General features: G+C 34.1%; 3 protein-coding genes across 5 annotated transcripts; 1 reads left to right on the forward strand and 2 right to left on the reverse strand.

Moving 5' to 3' along the window:
* Window positions 1–315: 315 nt before the first annotated feature.
* Window positions 316–5,332, forward strand: NUB1 (ubiquitin-associated (UBA)/TS-N domain-containing protein). 2 transcript variants are annotated; one of them, XM_012225744.4, is made up of 11 exons: window positions 316–780; window positions 1,788–1,907; window positions 2,014–2,110; window positions 2,532–2,567; window positions 2,660–2,847; window positions 2,953–3,055; window positions 3,753–3,934; window positions 4,015–4,092; window positions 4,399–4,501; window positions 4,582–4,678; window positions 4,771–5,332. In XM_012225744.4, the coding sequence occupies exons 1-11, from the start codon at window positions 479–481 to the stop codon at window positions 5,121–5,123; spliced, it is 1,659 nt and encodes a 552-aa protein (XP_012081134.1). In that variant the 5' UTR covers window positions 316–478; the 3' UTR covers window positions 5,124–5,332. The 2 variants fall into 2 exon arrangements, with proteins under 2 accessions (XP_012081134.1, XP_012081135.1); XM_012225745.4 differs by having other exon boundaries at window positions 318–780; window positions 4,585–4,678.
* Window positions 5,333–6,603: 1,271 nt separating this feature from the next.
* LOC105641240 (protein OS-9 homolog) lies at window positions 6,604–9,598 on the reverse strand. 2 transcript variants are annotated; one of them, XM_020682167.3, is made up of 8 exons: window positions 9,159–9,598; window positions 8,755–8,837; window positions 8,203–8,409; window positions 7,939–8,010; window positions 7,616–7,731; window positions 7,429–7,495; window positions 7,219–7,325; window positions 6,604–6,942 (listed from the first exon to the last, which is right to left on the reverse strand). In XM_020682167.3, exons 1-8 carry the CDS (start codon window positions 9,241–9,243, stop codon window positions 6,825–6,827), a joined length of 855 nt encoding a protein of 284 aa, XP_020537826.1. In that variant the 5' UTR covers window positions 9,244–9,598; the 3' UTR covers window positions 6,604–6,824. The 2 variants fall into 2 exon arrangements, with proteins under 2 accessions (XP_020537826.1, XP_012081136.1); XM_012225746.4 differs by having other exon boundaries at window positions 6,604–6,863; window positions 9,159–9,582.
* A 449-nt stretch (window positions 9,599–10,047) lies between these two features.
* Window positions 10,048–14,345, reverse strand: LOC105641241 (protein OS-9 homolog). Its single transcript, XM_012225747.4, has 8 exons — window positions 14,156–14,345; window positions 13,005–13,081; window positions 12,166–12,369; window positions 11,890–11,961; window positions 11,438–11,553; window positions 11,252–11,318; window positions 11,045–11,151; window positions 10,048–10,363 (listed from the first exon to the last, which is right to left on the reverse strand). The coding sequence occupies exons 1-8, from the start codon at window positions 14,235–14,237 to the stop codon at window positions 10,204–10,206; spliced, it is 885 nt and encodes a 294-aa protein (XP_012081137.1). The 5' UTR covers window positions 14,238–14,345; the 3' UTR covers window positions 10,048–10,203.
* Between the last annotated feature and the right edge of the window lie 736 nt (window positions 14,346–15,081).

A 15,081-nucleotide genomic window follows, 5' to 3' on the forward strand; every position in this document is an offset into this window, starting at 1 on the left:
TATTTTAAAACGTCGTGTCATAAAATTATACTTGAAAAAAAATATTATTATGCATCATATTTATAACCATATCTTTTTTCTAAAAGCATTTGAGAAGGTATAATTAGAGAAAAACAAGGAATATATATATATATATATATTGTTAAGTAAAATAATTAATGTACTCATAAAATATTAATATTAATAACTGCTATTTTTCTAGCAATTAGCTAGAGAAACAAATAAAAGTAACGGCCATATAGTTTTTAACTTTTTTATCCATAATATGGTAGCCGAAAGGCCAAAGCGGAAAGATCCAAGTTGCCAACCCAATTGAAAACGTAACCGTAGTCTTCAAGCAAATGACGGAGTCAAAATTTCAACCTACAAAGTTCCCTCGGAACTGTTATCTATATAAACCCCTAAATTAATCATCTTTGCTTTCACGCTCAACACACAAGAACTAACACTAACACAATCTCTAACTTCAGTGTCTTTAATGGCGAAACTAAAGATAGCTGGGACATGGGTTGGTGTGCTAGAGGTAGAATTGGAGAATTGGACGGTTCACATGCTGAGAGAGGAGGTTGCAAAGCAATCAAAAATGGGTTCTGAGTCGATCAATTTAATATGCGCAGGCAAAGTCTTGAAAGATGGCGATGGCAATGAAAAGCTTAGCCAATTGGGTATCAAAAACAACTCTAAGATTCTCGCCAGTCGTGTCTCTATTGAAGAGGGTAAGTCTTTGAAGCAAGAGTTGATGGCTGACGAGGAACGCAATCGTAGACTCGCTCGAGTCAAGTGAGTTTTTGCCTCTCACGCGATTTAGCTGTGGTTTTTGGCTTTTGAAATTGGTTTGATGTGTTCATCGACAAACTCAAAAGAAAATTTTTTATGTCCTCTCTCTTATTCGATATGCTTATGCCTATTTTTGGTGTATAATTCGTCAAAACTTTGTTTCTTATTATGGAAGTAATTTTGATTGAAAGGTTCTTATCAACGAATGTTTCTCAATGATGCTATTCATATCTTGTTTTATGTTAGTTGGATTGCTGGTTATGATGAGTTTCTGAGCTAGTTATATGTTTTTGAGCCCTTGATGTCTTGATGAATTTCTGGGGTTCCTTTGAACAGTATGACTTCGATGCTCAGTTGAATGAGTAAGCTAAAATTCACTACATTATTTGTTATATTTGTTGTTTTTATTTAGACTTAAGAATTTGCTTTTCTTCAATAGTATGCTAAAGTTTCACTTGGGTTGAAGTAATATATCTGATTGAGGCAGTTCTTTATGGTTGGCAATTCTTTATGGTTAGACTTCTTTATTTTCCTGGTCAGAACAATTCTCCGTGTTTTCTTTCTATTGTAAGTTGAAATTGATAAAAAAGAAAAAAAAAAAATCTGAATAAGCTGTCATCGATCAAAAGGAACTTTCATTTAAAATAAAATCTTCAATCCTACAGTCTGTAGCTTTGAATATCTGCTCTTTCGCAAGCACATTTTTTATTATTTAATTTTAAGGTGCATATATTATGAGATGAGATGAATCTTGGACCTTTTCTGTAGCAAATAGTGTAAACTCAACAATGAGTGTGTTAAGGTGTATCGTGCTGCCATAGCAAAGTCTTGATGCTACTTGGTAATGAAGTCTTGACTTTTCAACTGTACAAGTATTCGGTTTCTGTTGGATTGTTCCTTATGTTGATTTCCATAGAGAACAGTACCTTCTCGCACTTTCTTAAGTTTCCTGCTTGGACGCATCTACATTTTTCTAATTTAATGTCTTGGCTTCGTTCTTAATTGGACAGGGCATCTGTTACTGCACTGTCCAAAAGACATGCAGATGGTTCATTACCAATTGAGGACTTCAATTTAGAACTTGAAGATCAAAGTGGGCAGAAATTGCACTTTTCGGAGACTGATAGACAGTATGCTACTTATTCTGCTTGTGCTTGCAATAGTTCTAGGTTTTATTTATATGAGGATCTATCCCAACTTTGATTGGAAATAAGATTTTTAACTGTTTTTTGACAGGGCTATAATGATGGGTCTGATGCTTCATGCAAATGGAAAGGGACTAATCAAAAGGCAAAAGTTTAAAGATGCTCTAGAAGTGCTCACCATGGGAGAGGTTAGTTTACGTCTGTATCTAGTTGAGTAGCCAATCTATCTTAAGTGTGTTCCAAATTTATTTCCTATGTCTAAACCCATCAATTTTAGCTAGTAATAAGTGGCCAACTTTTAATTTTGAGCTACGGATATACCTATTGTCTCTTTGTGCCTTTTCTTTTCCACTTAGACTAACTTAATGGATTTCTCTTCATTCATCATAGATATTTTGACATTGTCTGTTATAATTGCTGTAGTTTAATTTATGGTTGCAAATGACTTTTTATTGAAGGCTTTCTCATACTTATCAAATGATTTTAGACTCTCATTGAATTTTTTTTGTCAGGATAGTTGATCTTTTATTATCAATTCCAAATTTTTCCAGTGGTTTAGAATTCAAATCATTGTTAAGTATTTTTTTTCTTTCTTTTTCTTTGTTGCAGGAATCTTTTTCTCTTTGCAATCCCAAGTCCATCGAGGTCAGTAATTCATTTCTTTGCTATTTCTTTAGTTTTTAAAATATTTTTATGGTTATAAAGTTCTCTTCAATCTTGGGTTGTGTTGCTTCTAGCTCGTTGACAATATTCCAATACTGCAAATAGACATGGTCTGGTGCTATTTCATGCTCCGTGACATTGCCTGGCTCTCAGTAGCAGGAGTACGCCTTGAAAAGGCTAGAGAAGGACTTGAACGTGCTCATGGAAAGGACTCCTCCCGTTTTAGACTCCTCCAAGCAGGCCGCTCGTCAGAGCTTGCGCTGTGAGTAATTATTAGCAAAGTAGCACCATGCTATGGCCAGAACTAGAAATCAGAGTAGTCTTGGTTGGCAATTAGAGGCTATTTCTTTTGAATATAATTTTACAGGTATTTGAGACTGGAGCTGTTGGAAGGAGTGGTGGCATATCATAATGGCCAATTTGATAAATGTAGGAGGTTTTTGACCTCTGCACAAGCAAAATTCTTCCAGGTTAGACATAATGTGTTCTTTTTCTTTCCCCTTCCACCTATGTCCCCCCCAAACCTCCTCTCTCTCTCTCTCTCTCTCTCTCTCTCTCTCTCTGACTCTGACATGAAATTGAGAAGACCAAACATATTGAATTATATGTTTTTTTGTAAAAATTAGAAAGGGCTGCCAGGGTTTGAAACCCCAAACCCTTGCATTATGAGGCAAGCAACCAACTTCTGGACTGCTAGCCCAGTGGCAACATATTGAATATCATAACTCTGTTATTCTATTCTGAGATAATTGATGATATTATTAAGAACTTGTGTCTGACTTTCAAATTTTGTCCACAAATAACATATATGCATTTTTTGCAACTTTTTGAGCAAAGCAAAACCTCCATGCTTGCTTGATGTACCAACACTCAAGACTCAGACCCCTAGATGAAATTTCAAGAGATAGCGTTTTTACATTCATAATTGGATTTAGGAATACTCTTCAAATACTGTGTTTTTCTGCGGGCCTTTGTATTAAGGGAAAAGAGAAGGGGTGGGGCTGGTTTCTGAATGATCATCAACTTTTCTCTGGTGTATTTGAATTACTAGCTGATTTTTTTACCTTCTTCTCATTGTGCTCCGCCTCTAACTCTCTTATGGTACAAGTAATATAGCATCTTTTCATTTTTATTCTCCTCAACATAGTTACTTTTGGTCGGTTCCAGTTACAAGTGCAAGACGAAGCCTTATCAATTGTTATGAGCATGGGCTTTAAGGAACAAGATGCAAAGAGGGCATTGAGGATGAGCAATCAGCATGTTGAGAGTGCTATTAATTTTCTTGTCGAAGAGAAGGAAAAGAAAGCAAAGAAACGGGAGGACGACATTCGTCGAAGAATGGAGATTATGTAAGTATCATGAATTTGGCATTGTTTCTATATGATATTATTTTGTGTATGTGCTCTTAATTGGTCTTATAATTTCACAGGGAGCAACAACGCTATGGAGTAACACCCTTAAAGAAGGCCGTCGATCTCCAGAGATTGAAAGAGTTGGTCTCTATAGGGTATGGAGTTGTAATATAGTTGTTAAGGATATGCTTATGGAAACGTAATATCCAATGTTCAAAAATTAATTTGGGTTCATGTTTAATATAATTTCTTCTTCTATTGAAAACTTATTTGGTTTTGGCATTTGGGACTGCTGCTTACATGTTGGGGCTTCTCCATTTGGATACTCTAAAAATTTAATGCTCATCTTTCATGGTGTAATTTGTATTGACTCCCAACTATTTGACATATAGTATCCACACAGTTTAATTTTGAGGGCGTTTTCCTATGTCAAATTGAAACTTCAATTACTGATGCATCAGGTTTGAAAAGGAGCTTGCTGCTGAAGCTTTACGAAGAAATGAGAATGACACTCAGAAGGCATTGGATGACCTAACAAATCCAGTGACCAATACTACCATCCAGGTTGGTTTAAGGTATCTCATGAAAATTTTGAGTTGGATTTTTATTTTAAAATTGCAGCATCACTAACTTTGTTTGACCAGCAGCGTGATATAGAAACAAGGAAAAGAAAAAGACAACAAAAAAGAGAAGAGAGTAGAGTTGAACGGCTTATATCCATGGGTTTTGAAAGATCAAGAGGTAATAATTAAACACTTAAACATTATGGTGCCACTGATTTTTTCGATCATTAAGACAGTTTGCTTACATGTTATCTTGTCTGACCTCCACAGTGGTTGAAGCTGTTCAAGCCTGTGGCTCTATGGATCAAGCAATGCAACAGTTGCTCGCACAATCGAATCCTAACCCCACAAATGCTCCTGATAGCACTCCTGGGTTACCTACTAATAATGCCTTGGAGGGTTTGAGTCAAGATGATAGTGATAATGATGTTGCAGGCCCATCAGCCAGCGAAATTGAACAGAGGGATGTGGAAATGGAGGATGAAATTGCAGATGAAATAGCAAGAGCAGATGCCTTATCTGATTATGACATTGAAGTAGCAAAAGAAGGTGAAGCCATAAACGAGTATTTAGCATTGTTGGATTCCATGGGCAGCAGCAAGAAAGCTTCATCTTCACAGTAAGAAGAAAACATGTTAAACCAATAATGCAAAGTTTATTTCTATGAATAGATATGTCAATAACTTATTTAGCTTATGTTGATGAGATGGAAGGATGCTTCAGAAATCTGAGAATTGAAAGTGAAAGTAATCTATGTAACAACTTTCTACTGACCAACGATGCAGAAAAAAGGGCTGGTAATAGATCATGTGTTAACCTTTCTTATTTTCAATTTTCCATTTTCTTGTTTTTTTTATGCTGTAGGGAAAATGGAAAAGCCTTTTTCTCATGCCCCAATAAGCAGCCCCAATCCTAAATCTTGCAATGCATTTTGTTAAAAATGGCTAAATCACCAATTGAAATAATGATATGTGGCCCTTTTTATAAAAATCTTCAATTGGCCTCACGAAAGGAGAGAAGAGAAGCCTAATTTATTTCTGGATTGAACAAAAATAAACTCAGAGTTCTTACCAAACAAATCAAGTTTACAAGAATTAAGCTGAACAGTTATATGCAAAAAAAAAAAAAAAAAAAATCCCTTAAATAATGGAATTTAATTATAAAAAGTAAATATATCTATAATATATAAATAAACAAATGTGAAAAAAAAATTTACAAAGTCATTAATAAATTTTTTAGTAGTTAAATATAAATTTATTTACTTTTTAATATACAAACTGGTTTCTAATTATTATACCGTTTATTTTTCATATTCAATTTCATTGCTTACCTAATTAATGTGTTTGCAATTCTTTCTATTTCATTGAATTACGATAAATATAAGAATTTACATGTTCTCAACTCAATATCACATAACATAGAAGCAAGTATATTCCAAGAAAAAAATTTTAGGTGAATGGTTTTAATTTTTTTTCTTTTTCTTATTATTTTAATATATGGTATTTTTTTTATCATCATTAGATGTGTCAAATTTATTGCTATGCATAAATATAACAAATATGTCTTTAAAGTAAATTAATTTGTGTTCTTCATTTACTAGATAACAATTAATTTTGTAAGTTTTTAGAATTTTAGTAAAATTATACTACTAAAATAAAACTATTTATAGTGGAAAATTTAAAAACTTGTATTGATATAGAAATTTTTTTAATTTTGAATTCATTGTAAGCCTAATGAGTTAAAATAACACTGCGGAATACACAAAAGGTAACCTTCCTCTTAGCTTATCAAATTTGTCAAAGTGTAGTGGAGAGGTCTCTCACTCTTCATATAGAATTTTTTTTTTTTTAACAGTTAGATCTAAAATATTTAAATATAAATCATTTGATATAAAATTAATTAAATTAACTGGTTACCTCTATATAAAAAATAAGGTATTTTTACCCTACAAAAAACGGTATTTTTAATTTTTGTTTAATCTAATATGTAGTTCATTTACTCAAACTAAATTACTTAAAAAATTAATCTATAATTATCAATTTTTAATTATCTTATCTTTAAAATATTTATCATATATATTTATGCAATTGAAACTAAACGGTATATACATAACATCGCATTTTTTTTAAAATATAATTTTTAATTTTTATTGTCTATTAAGCAATAACTTTATCTTTACTGAATTAAGACATTTAACGGCAATAGAAAGTTGATTTTGCAATTTGATTATGTTTATGGTGGTGTGCCCCTAAAGTTCTGCTTTGTCCTCGGTTTTTGCTTTCTCCGCCTTGGTTCCTTTGAAATCCTTGGGAAGAACATTGCAGTTAATGGTGTGCCATACGGGTCTGTCTTCCTCGAATAATCTGTCGCAAATTAGCATGCACACAATTCAGAGGACACAAAAATTGCACATTGCCAAGTGCATCTCGGACTCTAGAGAGGCTTGATGTACGTAATTGCGGAACAAAAAATTTAGTCAGTGAGAGCAATATATAAAAAAATAATACAGTGGGAGTAAAATGTAAAATTTTAATGTCAATCAAGTGATGGTCTAGTTGATTTTCTCATATCGACCATAGTTCAAATTTTTGACTTTCTAGTCATAATGACGGAGTAACTTTACCGTTACACTAAACCGACCTCTTACGTGATCAATTGTTAAGCAATTTATGTAGCACCAGAGAGAGTGCCTACAAGAGGGGGAGAAAGAGGACTTACGGGTGTTTGCAAAGCATTGGGGATTGTATTGTAATGGCATACTTGCAAGTAGAAAGCTCTGTGATGGAACTTATCCTAGCTTTAGGCTCTGAGCATACAAATCTCACCTGCACATTAGCACCTGAAGGTAAAGCAATACACACACAAACTATATATTACATAAACAAAAAGAAGTAGAAGGCCAAAAGAGGCTATTTCTTTATTCTATACCTCTGTTTCACGGGGCTGATTTGTAAGGTCACACATGGTTCCATTTGTATATTGATGAACATAATACCTATACAAACAATTTAAATTTTAGTTCCTACTTTTATCTCTTTTTCCTTCGCCAAAAATGAAAATTTTCTCCTAATCCAGTAAATTCATCAACAGAAACCCATAACATGTACGTTCTTACCTTTGAGATGCATCTTTTGCACGAGGATCTTTCAATGTAGAAATTTCAGAGAGATTTTGGTTGAATGCTGCAGTGGCTTCTTCGTCGTAAAATCCCAAAACAAATTCCTGTGCCACCTGTAACGACAGAATACTTCTCTCAATGACAAGGAAGCTTAAGGTTATCAATGAAACTTAGTGGTTTTTGGAGTTCTGACATATACAATCTGATTAAAATTTTAGAAAACAAGTTCACTGCCTGTGATACCAAACTCATCAGAAAATTAGTTGGAAGCATAATCGGAAGGGTAAGAGAAGAAACGAAAAGCTGCTTGAGCAAACTACCATTCGATCTTCGAAATGAACTTGCCGTAACTTCCTCTGGTAGCAGAATTCGTAAGTCCACCAACCCTCTTGCTGCACAAAAAACAAGCGTAAAGTAACACTTCACGAAATAGACAAATTTGTTTAAGAATGCAAATAAGAACAGTTACAAGCATTATATCTAATTCGAATCGAGAAATAAGGACTGCTCATCATATTATTGTACTCGGAAGGTGCTATATAACATCAGTATGCTCAAGATAGTTGTTCACAGCAGATACTAACACTGGCGATACATTGATCTTTCAACACTTCAAGTAGCTCATCTGGTGTTCTCAGATTGACCCTTTTCTCGGTTTCTACAATCATGCCGCTGCTCATATTCAGTTGATTGACGGATTCTCCACTCTTGGCTTTCTCCACCTTTGGCAAGTAACATAAAAATTTCTGTCCGTTTTTTTTGGGCACAACCACCGACTCCTGGTCATCATCCTGTAGAGTTGTTGGCATTCATATTTATGTTAAAATAAAAGCAATTGTTCTGAAGTTAACATAATCCATAAAAATATTCCATTCCATGCACAAACTTGGAGTTGGAGGGAAGTTGATCACAGGTTCTATTTGCATCAAAAGAACAAAGTGACCACTAGGTTGCTGTAGCAAAACTTTCACCGAAGAAAATAAGTGGTGAAATGCATTATGGCTAAATTAAGGATGGTATATTAGACTGATCAGAATAATTATGGCTAAATTAAGGATGTTAGCATTGTGGCTAAACTTTTCTATGATATGCAGGTTATTAAGCAAATAGATGAGAATAAGCCTAAGCGTTCTTACAGGATGGAAAGGCGAGTCTTCTGGGTGGAATTCAATCTTATACTTCGGATCACGAGAGCTACGACTGGATGTACCGCTACCGACTGCCAGTTGCAGAAAGTTAAAGCAGAACAACTGAATATAACAACAGAAAGAAAGGAACTTGTCCTCAGGAAAAGGGTATTGTTAGGAAATTATTTAGCAGGAACATATATAGCTGGTACGTAATTCGCTTATAAAGAACCAATTGATTAACATTTAAGACACAATTATACTTAACAGCCTCGCCATAACTGATGGAATGTACCAAAACAGGCATGGAAACTGCTAAATTCTAACACTTCCAAGAATACACTGTAGTATCTTCGTTCTGTTTTTAGTTATCATGTTCTGCACCAGGTAGATGATAATGAAGACTTACTTACCCACAATAAGACCTAGAAGGATCTCATCGGCTAAAACATAGTTGCAGAAAGTATTTATGACAAGAACTAACCAAAAAATTCTCATCTTTTCTGTGGTTTTCTTCTTCTTTGTCTCTAATTATATCTATAAACCTTCAAACACACACCAAAATTTTTCAGCTTCTGGGTTTTGTTGAGCATGCGACTCTTCCTACTCTTAGCATGTGACTAGTGTTGTTGACTTGACGAGGTCAACTTCTACGCTAATGACCAATCATATTCGGCCACGTCATGGACTATTGACTTACGAGATCCACTTCTACGCTAATGGACGAATCATATTTGGCCAAGCCGTGGGCTATCATGACTTTTTTGGCATGCTGAATTAGAAAATTCGATATGTATCAAATGAAAAATTATAAATTAGTAACATAATGTGAGAGTAAGCTACACTTACAGTTTTATTTTAATCCCTTATTTATTAAAATTTTTCTAAATTTATAATAAAAATAATACTAAGAACAATTTTTTTAATATTTATTCTAATTATCTTCTCAAAAGCAAATTATCTATATTGAAAGTGGAAAATTTACAAAAAAGTAAAAATAGATCATTTTTGTCCACTTGGAAAAATTAAATTTTAATCTATAAAGTAAAAGATAAGCTCATTCATCTAAAGAAAAGATTCAAACCTTTCATATTTTCAATTTCCCACTTTTCTTCTGTATGGCAAATGGAAACAACAAAGTTTTTTACTGGAGATTCACAAGAAATTCACTTCATTCATATCAGAATCTCCTTCCTTACCCATCTCCCATATATTCCAAAATCATGTATCTTTGCCAACGGAAATGCCTAAGTGCAATTACTGGTTTCAAATCTAAAAATGTAAAAACAACAGAGAAAACTATTGTATCACGAAATGTATATGTATTGGTCATTAGATTCAATAGCTTCAACTTTTCAAAGGGGTGAAAAACGGTCAGTAAACCATCAAGAACATAAATTTTCACTGCATTAATTCAGTTAGTATTAACAGAGGCCCGCGTGTCCAGTGCACCACCTATCATTCATTTGACTCAGAATTAGATGAATATTCAATGCCTGTGACCATAATAATCTGCTTCTCTTCAGTTTTCAATTTCTCCGCCTTGGTTCCCTTTGAATCCTTGGAAAGAACATTGCAGTTAATGGTGTGCCATACCGGTCTCTCTTCTTGGAATAATCTGTCACGAATGAAATAGCATGCAACAAATTCAGAGGACAGAAATAGCCCATTGCCCCTTTATTTTTATGTTATTAATGTCATATACAATAACTGTCAGAACTAGAAGATGGTTCTAGGAACCAAAAAATTTTCAGACTGCACTTACTGCCTTGCTCCATTTAAGCAATATAATAATTGAAGATTTACATCTAATTTATAATAACATTTAGAGTATCAGAATACAGTTTTGACGAAATTCAATAACTCAGCCCAAAAACAAAAATAGTTACTTATAGTAGCATTGAAGTCCATTTTTTGTTACATTCTCATTCTTTTCCTTTTTTTTTCCAGAAGAAATGCAACGCATCAATCTAATTTTTAACCAAGAGATTGATTAATTCTGCCCTCCAAGCAAGAGAATTCATTCACGTGCAACAATCAAATTAGTGGCCTGCAACTTGAGATGAATTTTCTTTGCAACTAAGTTACAGCTTGAACTGTTTGAATGCCCCTAGCAATTTTGTTTTAATAAACAAAAAGCCAATAAAGAGGGTGCTTAAACATGCTCTATGCATTATGCTTTTAGACAGCATTTGATTATAAAACTTAAAAGTGGCTAAAGATTTCTCATGTCTTATCTAGCACCGGTGGTTTTTACCTCCACAAAAGAAACAGAGAGAAAGAGAGAGAGAAGACTTACGGGTGTTTGCAAAGCATTGGGCATTGTACTGTAAGGGCATACTTGCAAGTAGAAAGCTCAGTGATAGAACTAATCATTGCTCTAGGCTCTGAGCACACAAATCTCACCTGCTCGATAGCATTGAAGGTAAAAAAATATGCACAACATATATATTAAATAAACAAAAAGAACTGGAAGGCCAAAAAGAGGCTATTCTTTAGTCTAAACCTCAGTTTCACGTGGCTGATTTGTAAGATCACATATGGTTCCATTTGTATATTGATGAGCATGATACCTATACAAACAATTTAATTATTAATTCCTACCTTTTGTCACTTTCCTTCGCCCAAAACGAAATTTCTCCCAATTCATTAAATTCATGGTCACCACATGCCCATAGCTATGTGTTTGTACCTTTGAGATGCATCTTTTGCACGAGGATCTTTCAATGTAGATATATCAGACAGATTCTGGTTGAATGCAGCAGTGGCTTCTTCATCATAAACACCCAAAATAAATTCCTGTACGACCTGTGATGACAGAATACATATCTCAATTACAAGGAAGCTTAAGGTTATTCATGAAACAATTTTTTCAAAAATTGTAATTGTAGTAGCAATTGACTGGTGCTGTTGTTATGAGTATGACAAGTACTAACCATAGACACAGTGGAGTTTGGAGTTTGGACATATAAAATACAATTAATATTAACAAATAAGTTTACTGCCTGTGAGTCTCATAGAATCACTCCATAATACTAGCATGCTTCCATTTTCAATATCAAAGGAAGCATAATTGGAACACAACACGAGGAAAAAATTAAAAGCTAAACACAAGAGCAAGTTAAACATGCCTAAGCAATTTACCTTATCATCTTCCAAATGAACTTGCCGTAACTTCTTCTGATAGCAGAATTCATAAGACCACCAACCCTCTTGCTGCGCAAAAACAAGCATAAAATAAGACTTCATAAAATAGGAAAATTTGTTCAACAAGTTACGAGAATGCAAAAAAGAACAAACCACTAGCATTGTATTCAATTGCAATCAAGAAATAAGGATTGCTCATAGTATAATTGTGCTCAGAAAGGTGCTATTTTAACAGAGGTATGCCCAAGATAGTTATTGACAGCAGATACTAACTCTGACAAAACATTGATCTTTGAACACTTCAAGTAGCTCGTCTGGTGTTTTCAGTTTGACCCTTTTCTCAGTCTCCACAATCATGCTGCTTACATTCAGTTGATTAAGGGATTTTCCACTTCTGGCTTTCTCAACCTTGGGCAAGTAACACAAAAAATTCTCTCCATTTTTGTTTGGCACAACCATTGACTCCTGGTTATCATCCTGCAGAATTGTTGGCATCCATATTTATGTTAAAATAGAAGCAATTGTTCTGCAGTAACATAAAGAACAAATATATTCCATGCATAAACTTGGAAGGAAGACCAAGCACGGGCTCTATTTGCATCAAAAGACCAAAGTGACACTAGACTGTGGTAGCAAAGTTTTCACCAAAGAATTTAACCAAAACTAGCAAAAAGCATTATAGCTAAAGAAAGGATGTTGATATATTAGCCTGAGCAGATTAAAAGCTAAAGATTAAATAGAAAAGGCTACAGCAATTCACGACTGTTAAGTATCCAACCAGAAATCTGATAGGGCTCTCAGTACTATCAACCCTTTGCCATATGAAGTTTGGGAAATCATTCCTAATCTTTCAAGATTTTAACCAAAGGATGTTCCTTTTTTTTTTTTTCCAAGACATGAATACTGTAAAACCAACAAATGGTTCAAGTCAGTATGCCTAATGTAACACTGCAATCTACCACCCCATTAAATTAATATCAGTAAAAAATTTGAGACATAGATAAATTGAACAACTCAGATTGACTTGATGATGATCATGGTAAGAAATTAGTCTTTTTTATGATATGCAGGTCCCGAAGCAAATAGATGAGGATAAGCATAAGCTTTCGTACAGGGTGAAAAGGTGAGTCTTCTGGATGGAATTCAATCTTATACATTGGTTCATGAGAGCTCCGACCAAATGTACCGCCTGCAATAGCAGAAATTTAAAACAGAACAACTGAATGTAAATACAGAAAAAAAAAAGTCCTTAGGAAAATCGTATAATTAGGCAATTATCACTTAATAAACATTTAAAACACAATTATACATGATAGCCTCTCATGACTGATGGAATGTATCAAAATAGGATTTGAAACTGCTAAATTCTAACTATGATGGAGTACTTTTGAACCACTTAAGTGTTTATCATTGTTGTATTTTTGAGATCTCATATTCTGTATCAAAGTTGTTTTGTCCTACTTGGAACGTTGAACCACTTTAAACTGGACAAGAAATCTAGATGACTTGTCCTTGCACCTAGTCACCCTCCTATAGCTTTATAAACCAATTGTCTTAGCTCTTACCAGCAGAGATATGAGAGAGCGGAAAGACATTCCAATTCCCAATTACAAGGATTAACTCGCATATTAACATGTTTGACATACTAAAATTTGAGATCATTTACATTAGCTTTAAGCTTGATTTCTACCCTCCATCCAAAAATCCAAATTGCTAGCAGGTGAATTGACAGCAGGAAAGAAGCCTCTAATCAATTTGACAAAAACAAATATTCCAGCCTAAAAGTTAACGTGACTTCAAAATTTCTGTTCTTTCCGCATTGACCTTAGACATTTTGAACGGCCAGGCTGATCACATAAACACCAATCACCATGCTATTCTAGAACTATACGAAAGGCAATCCATGTGAAAGAAAATTTCAACATCTCTGAATTTATGGCCTTAGCTGTGAGAGTGGAGGGTGTTGGGGTGACTAAATATAAGAATTGCAATATTTAATTCAGTTTCTCAGGAAATCACAAGCAACCAATAACTCTGTATTCTCTATAATAACTTCTAAACCCACTCACCAACCTTTTGGCACTCCTAGAAAAAAAAAAATTCCTTTAAAATTTCTGCTTGAACAACAGAAAATAGAAGAGAACTACAAAAACCCTAATAAAAACTATATCTGTAGAAGGCCTCGAGCTCAAATTGATAAACAGAAATAAAAGAAAGCTAAAATGAACAAAGAACAATCAACTTGATGATAATTAAAACTTACCCACATGACCTGGAAAGATCTGATCGGCTAAAATATGGTTACAGAAAGCATATAAGAAAATAATTAACCATAAAAATCTCATCTTTCTGTAGTTTTCTTCTTCTTTTTCTCCAACTATAATCTATGAACCATCAAAATCGCACACAATTTTTTTAGCTTCTGGGTTTTGTTGAGAATGAGAAAGCTGTGCCTATTGCGAGCATGGATCCGGTGTTGTTGACGTGTTGTCACCCTTGCGCTAGTAGACCAATCATATTTGACCACGTCATGGACTGTTATGACTTGTTTGCCATGCTGCAAAGCAATAATGGGCTCCATAATGCAAATAGAGAGAGATTCAAAACCTAGCCCACAGAAATTGGGCCACACAAAAGGTTCGGAGTGCTGAGCCATTGCTATAACCCAACAGGCTATTTCTTTTTTTTTTTTTTTTTGGAAGTTAAAATTGAATTAAATTGAAACCGGGCCCTAAATGCGTCAATTTGCTTATTAAATGCTCGAGACTTGATTTTAAACAGTACATTGAAGAAACTTAATGAATTAAATTTTGAATCTATTTATGGAGCTTATTTAATAAATAAAACGTGTTTTAAATATCTAAAAGAGCAAATTTTTTTATAGTTATAAATTATTAGTAAATGGTCTAATTTTGAGCTTATTTTTATAAATTGGTGTATATCTCTTCAAACTCAACAGAATTCCGTGTCGTGTACAAGGTTACTTAGTGGTTACTTCTCTTTGAAGGTTGCCACGAGTTAACGCAGCTGCCCAAGTTCCAGGTGGACTCCAAAATGGTCAACAACTTGACAACAGATGCAGACGGTGACTTGTAGCTTTTCTTGCCACGTTTTACAGTATAGTACACAGAATCTGCAAAGTAATGCGTTCTTTACAATGAATTCTTCCCATTTGTTCTTTTATTAATT

The sequence above is a fragment of the Jatropha curcas genome, chromosome 8 (genome assembly GCF_041381405.1).
Source record: "Jatropha curcas cultivar XTBG-Jc1 chromosome 8, XTBG_Jcur_1.0, whole genome shotgun sequence".
Taxonomy (NCBI): Eukaryota; Viridiplantae; Streptophyta; class Magnoliopsida; order Malpighiales; family Euphorbiaceae; genus Jatropha; species Jatropha curcas.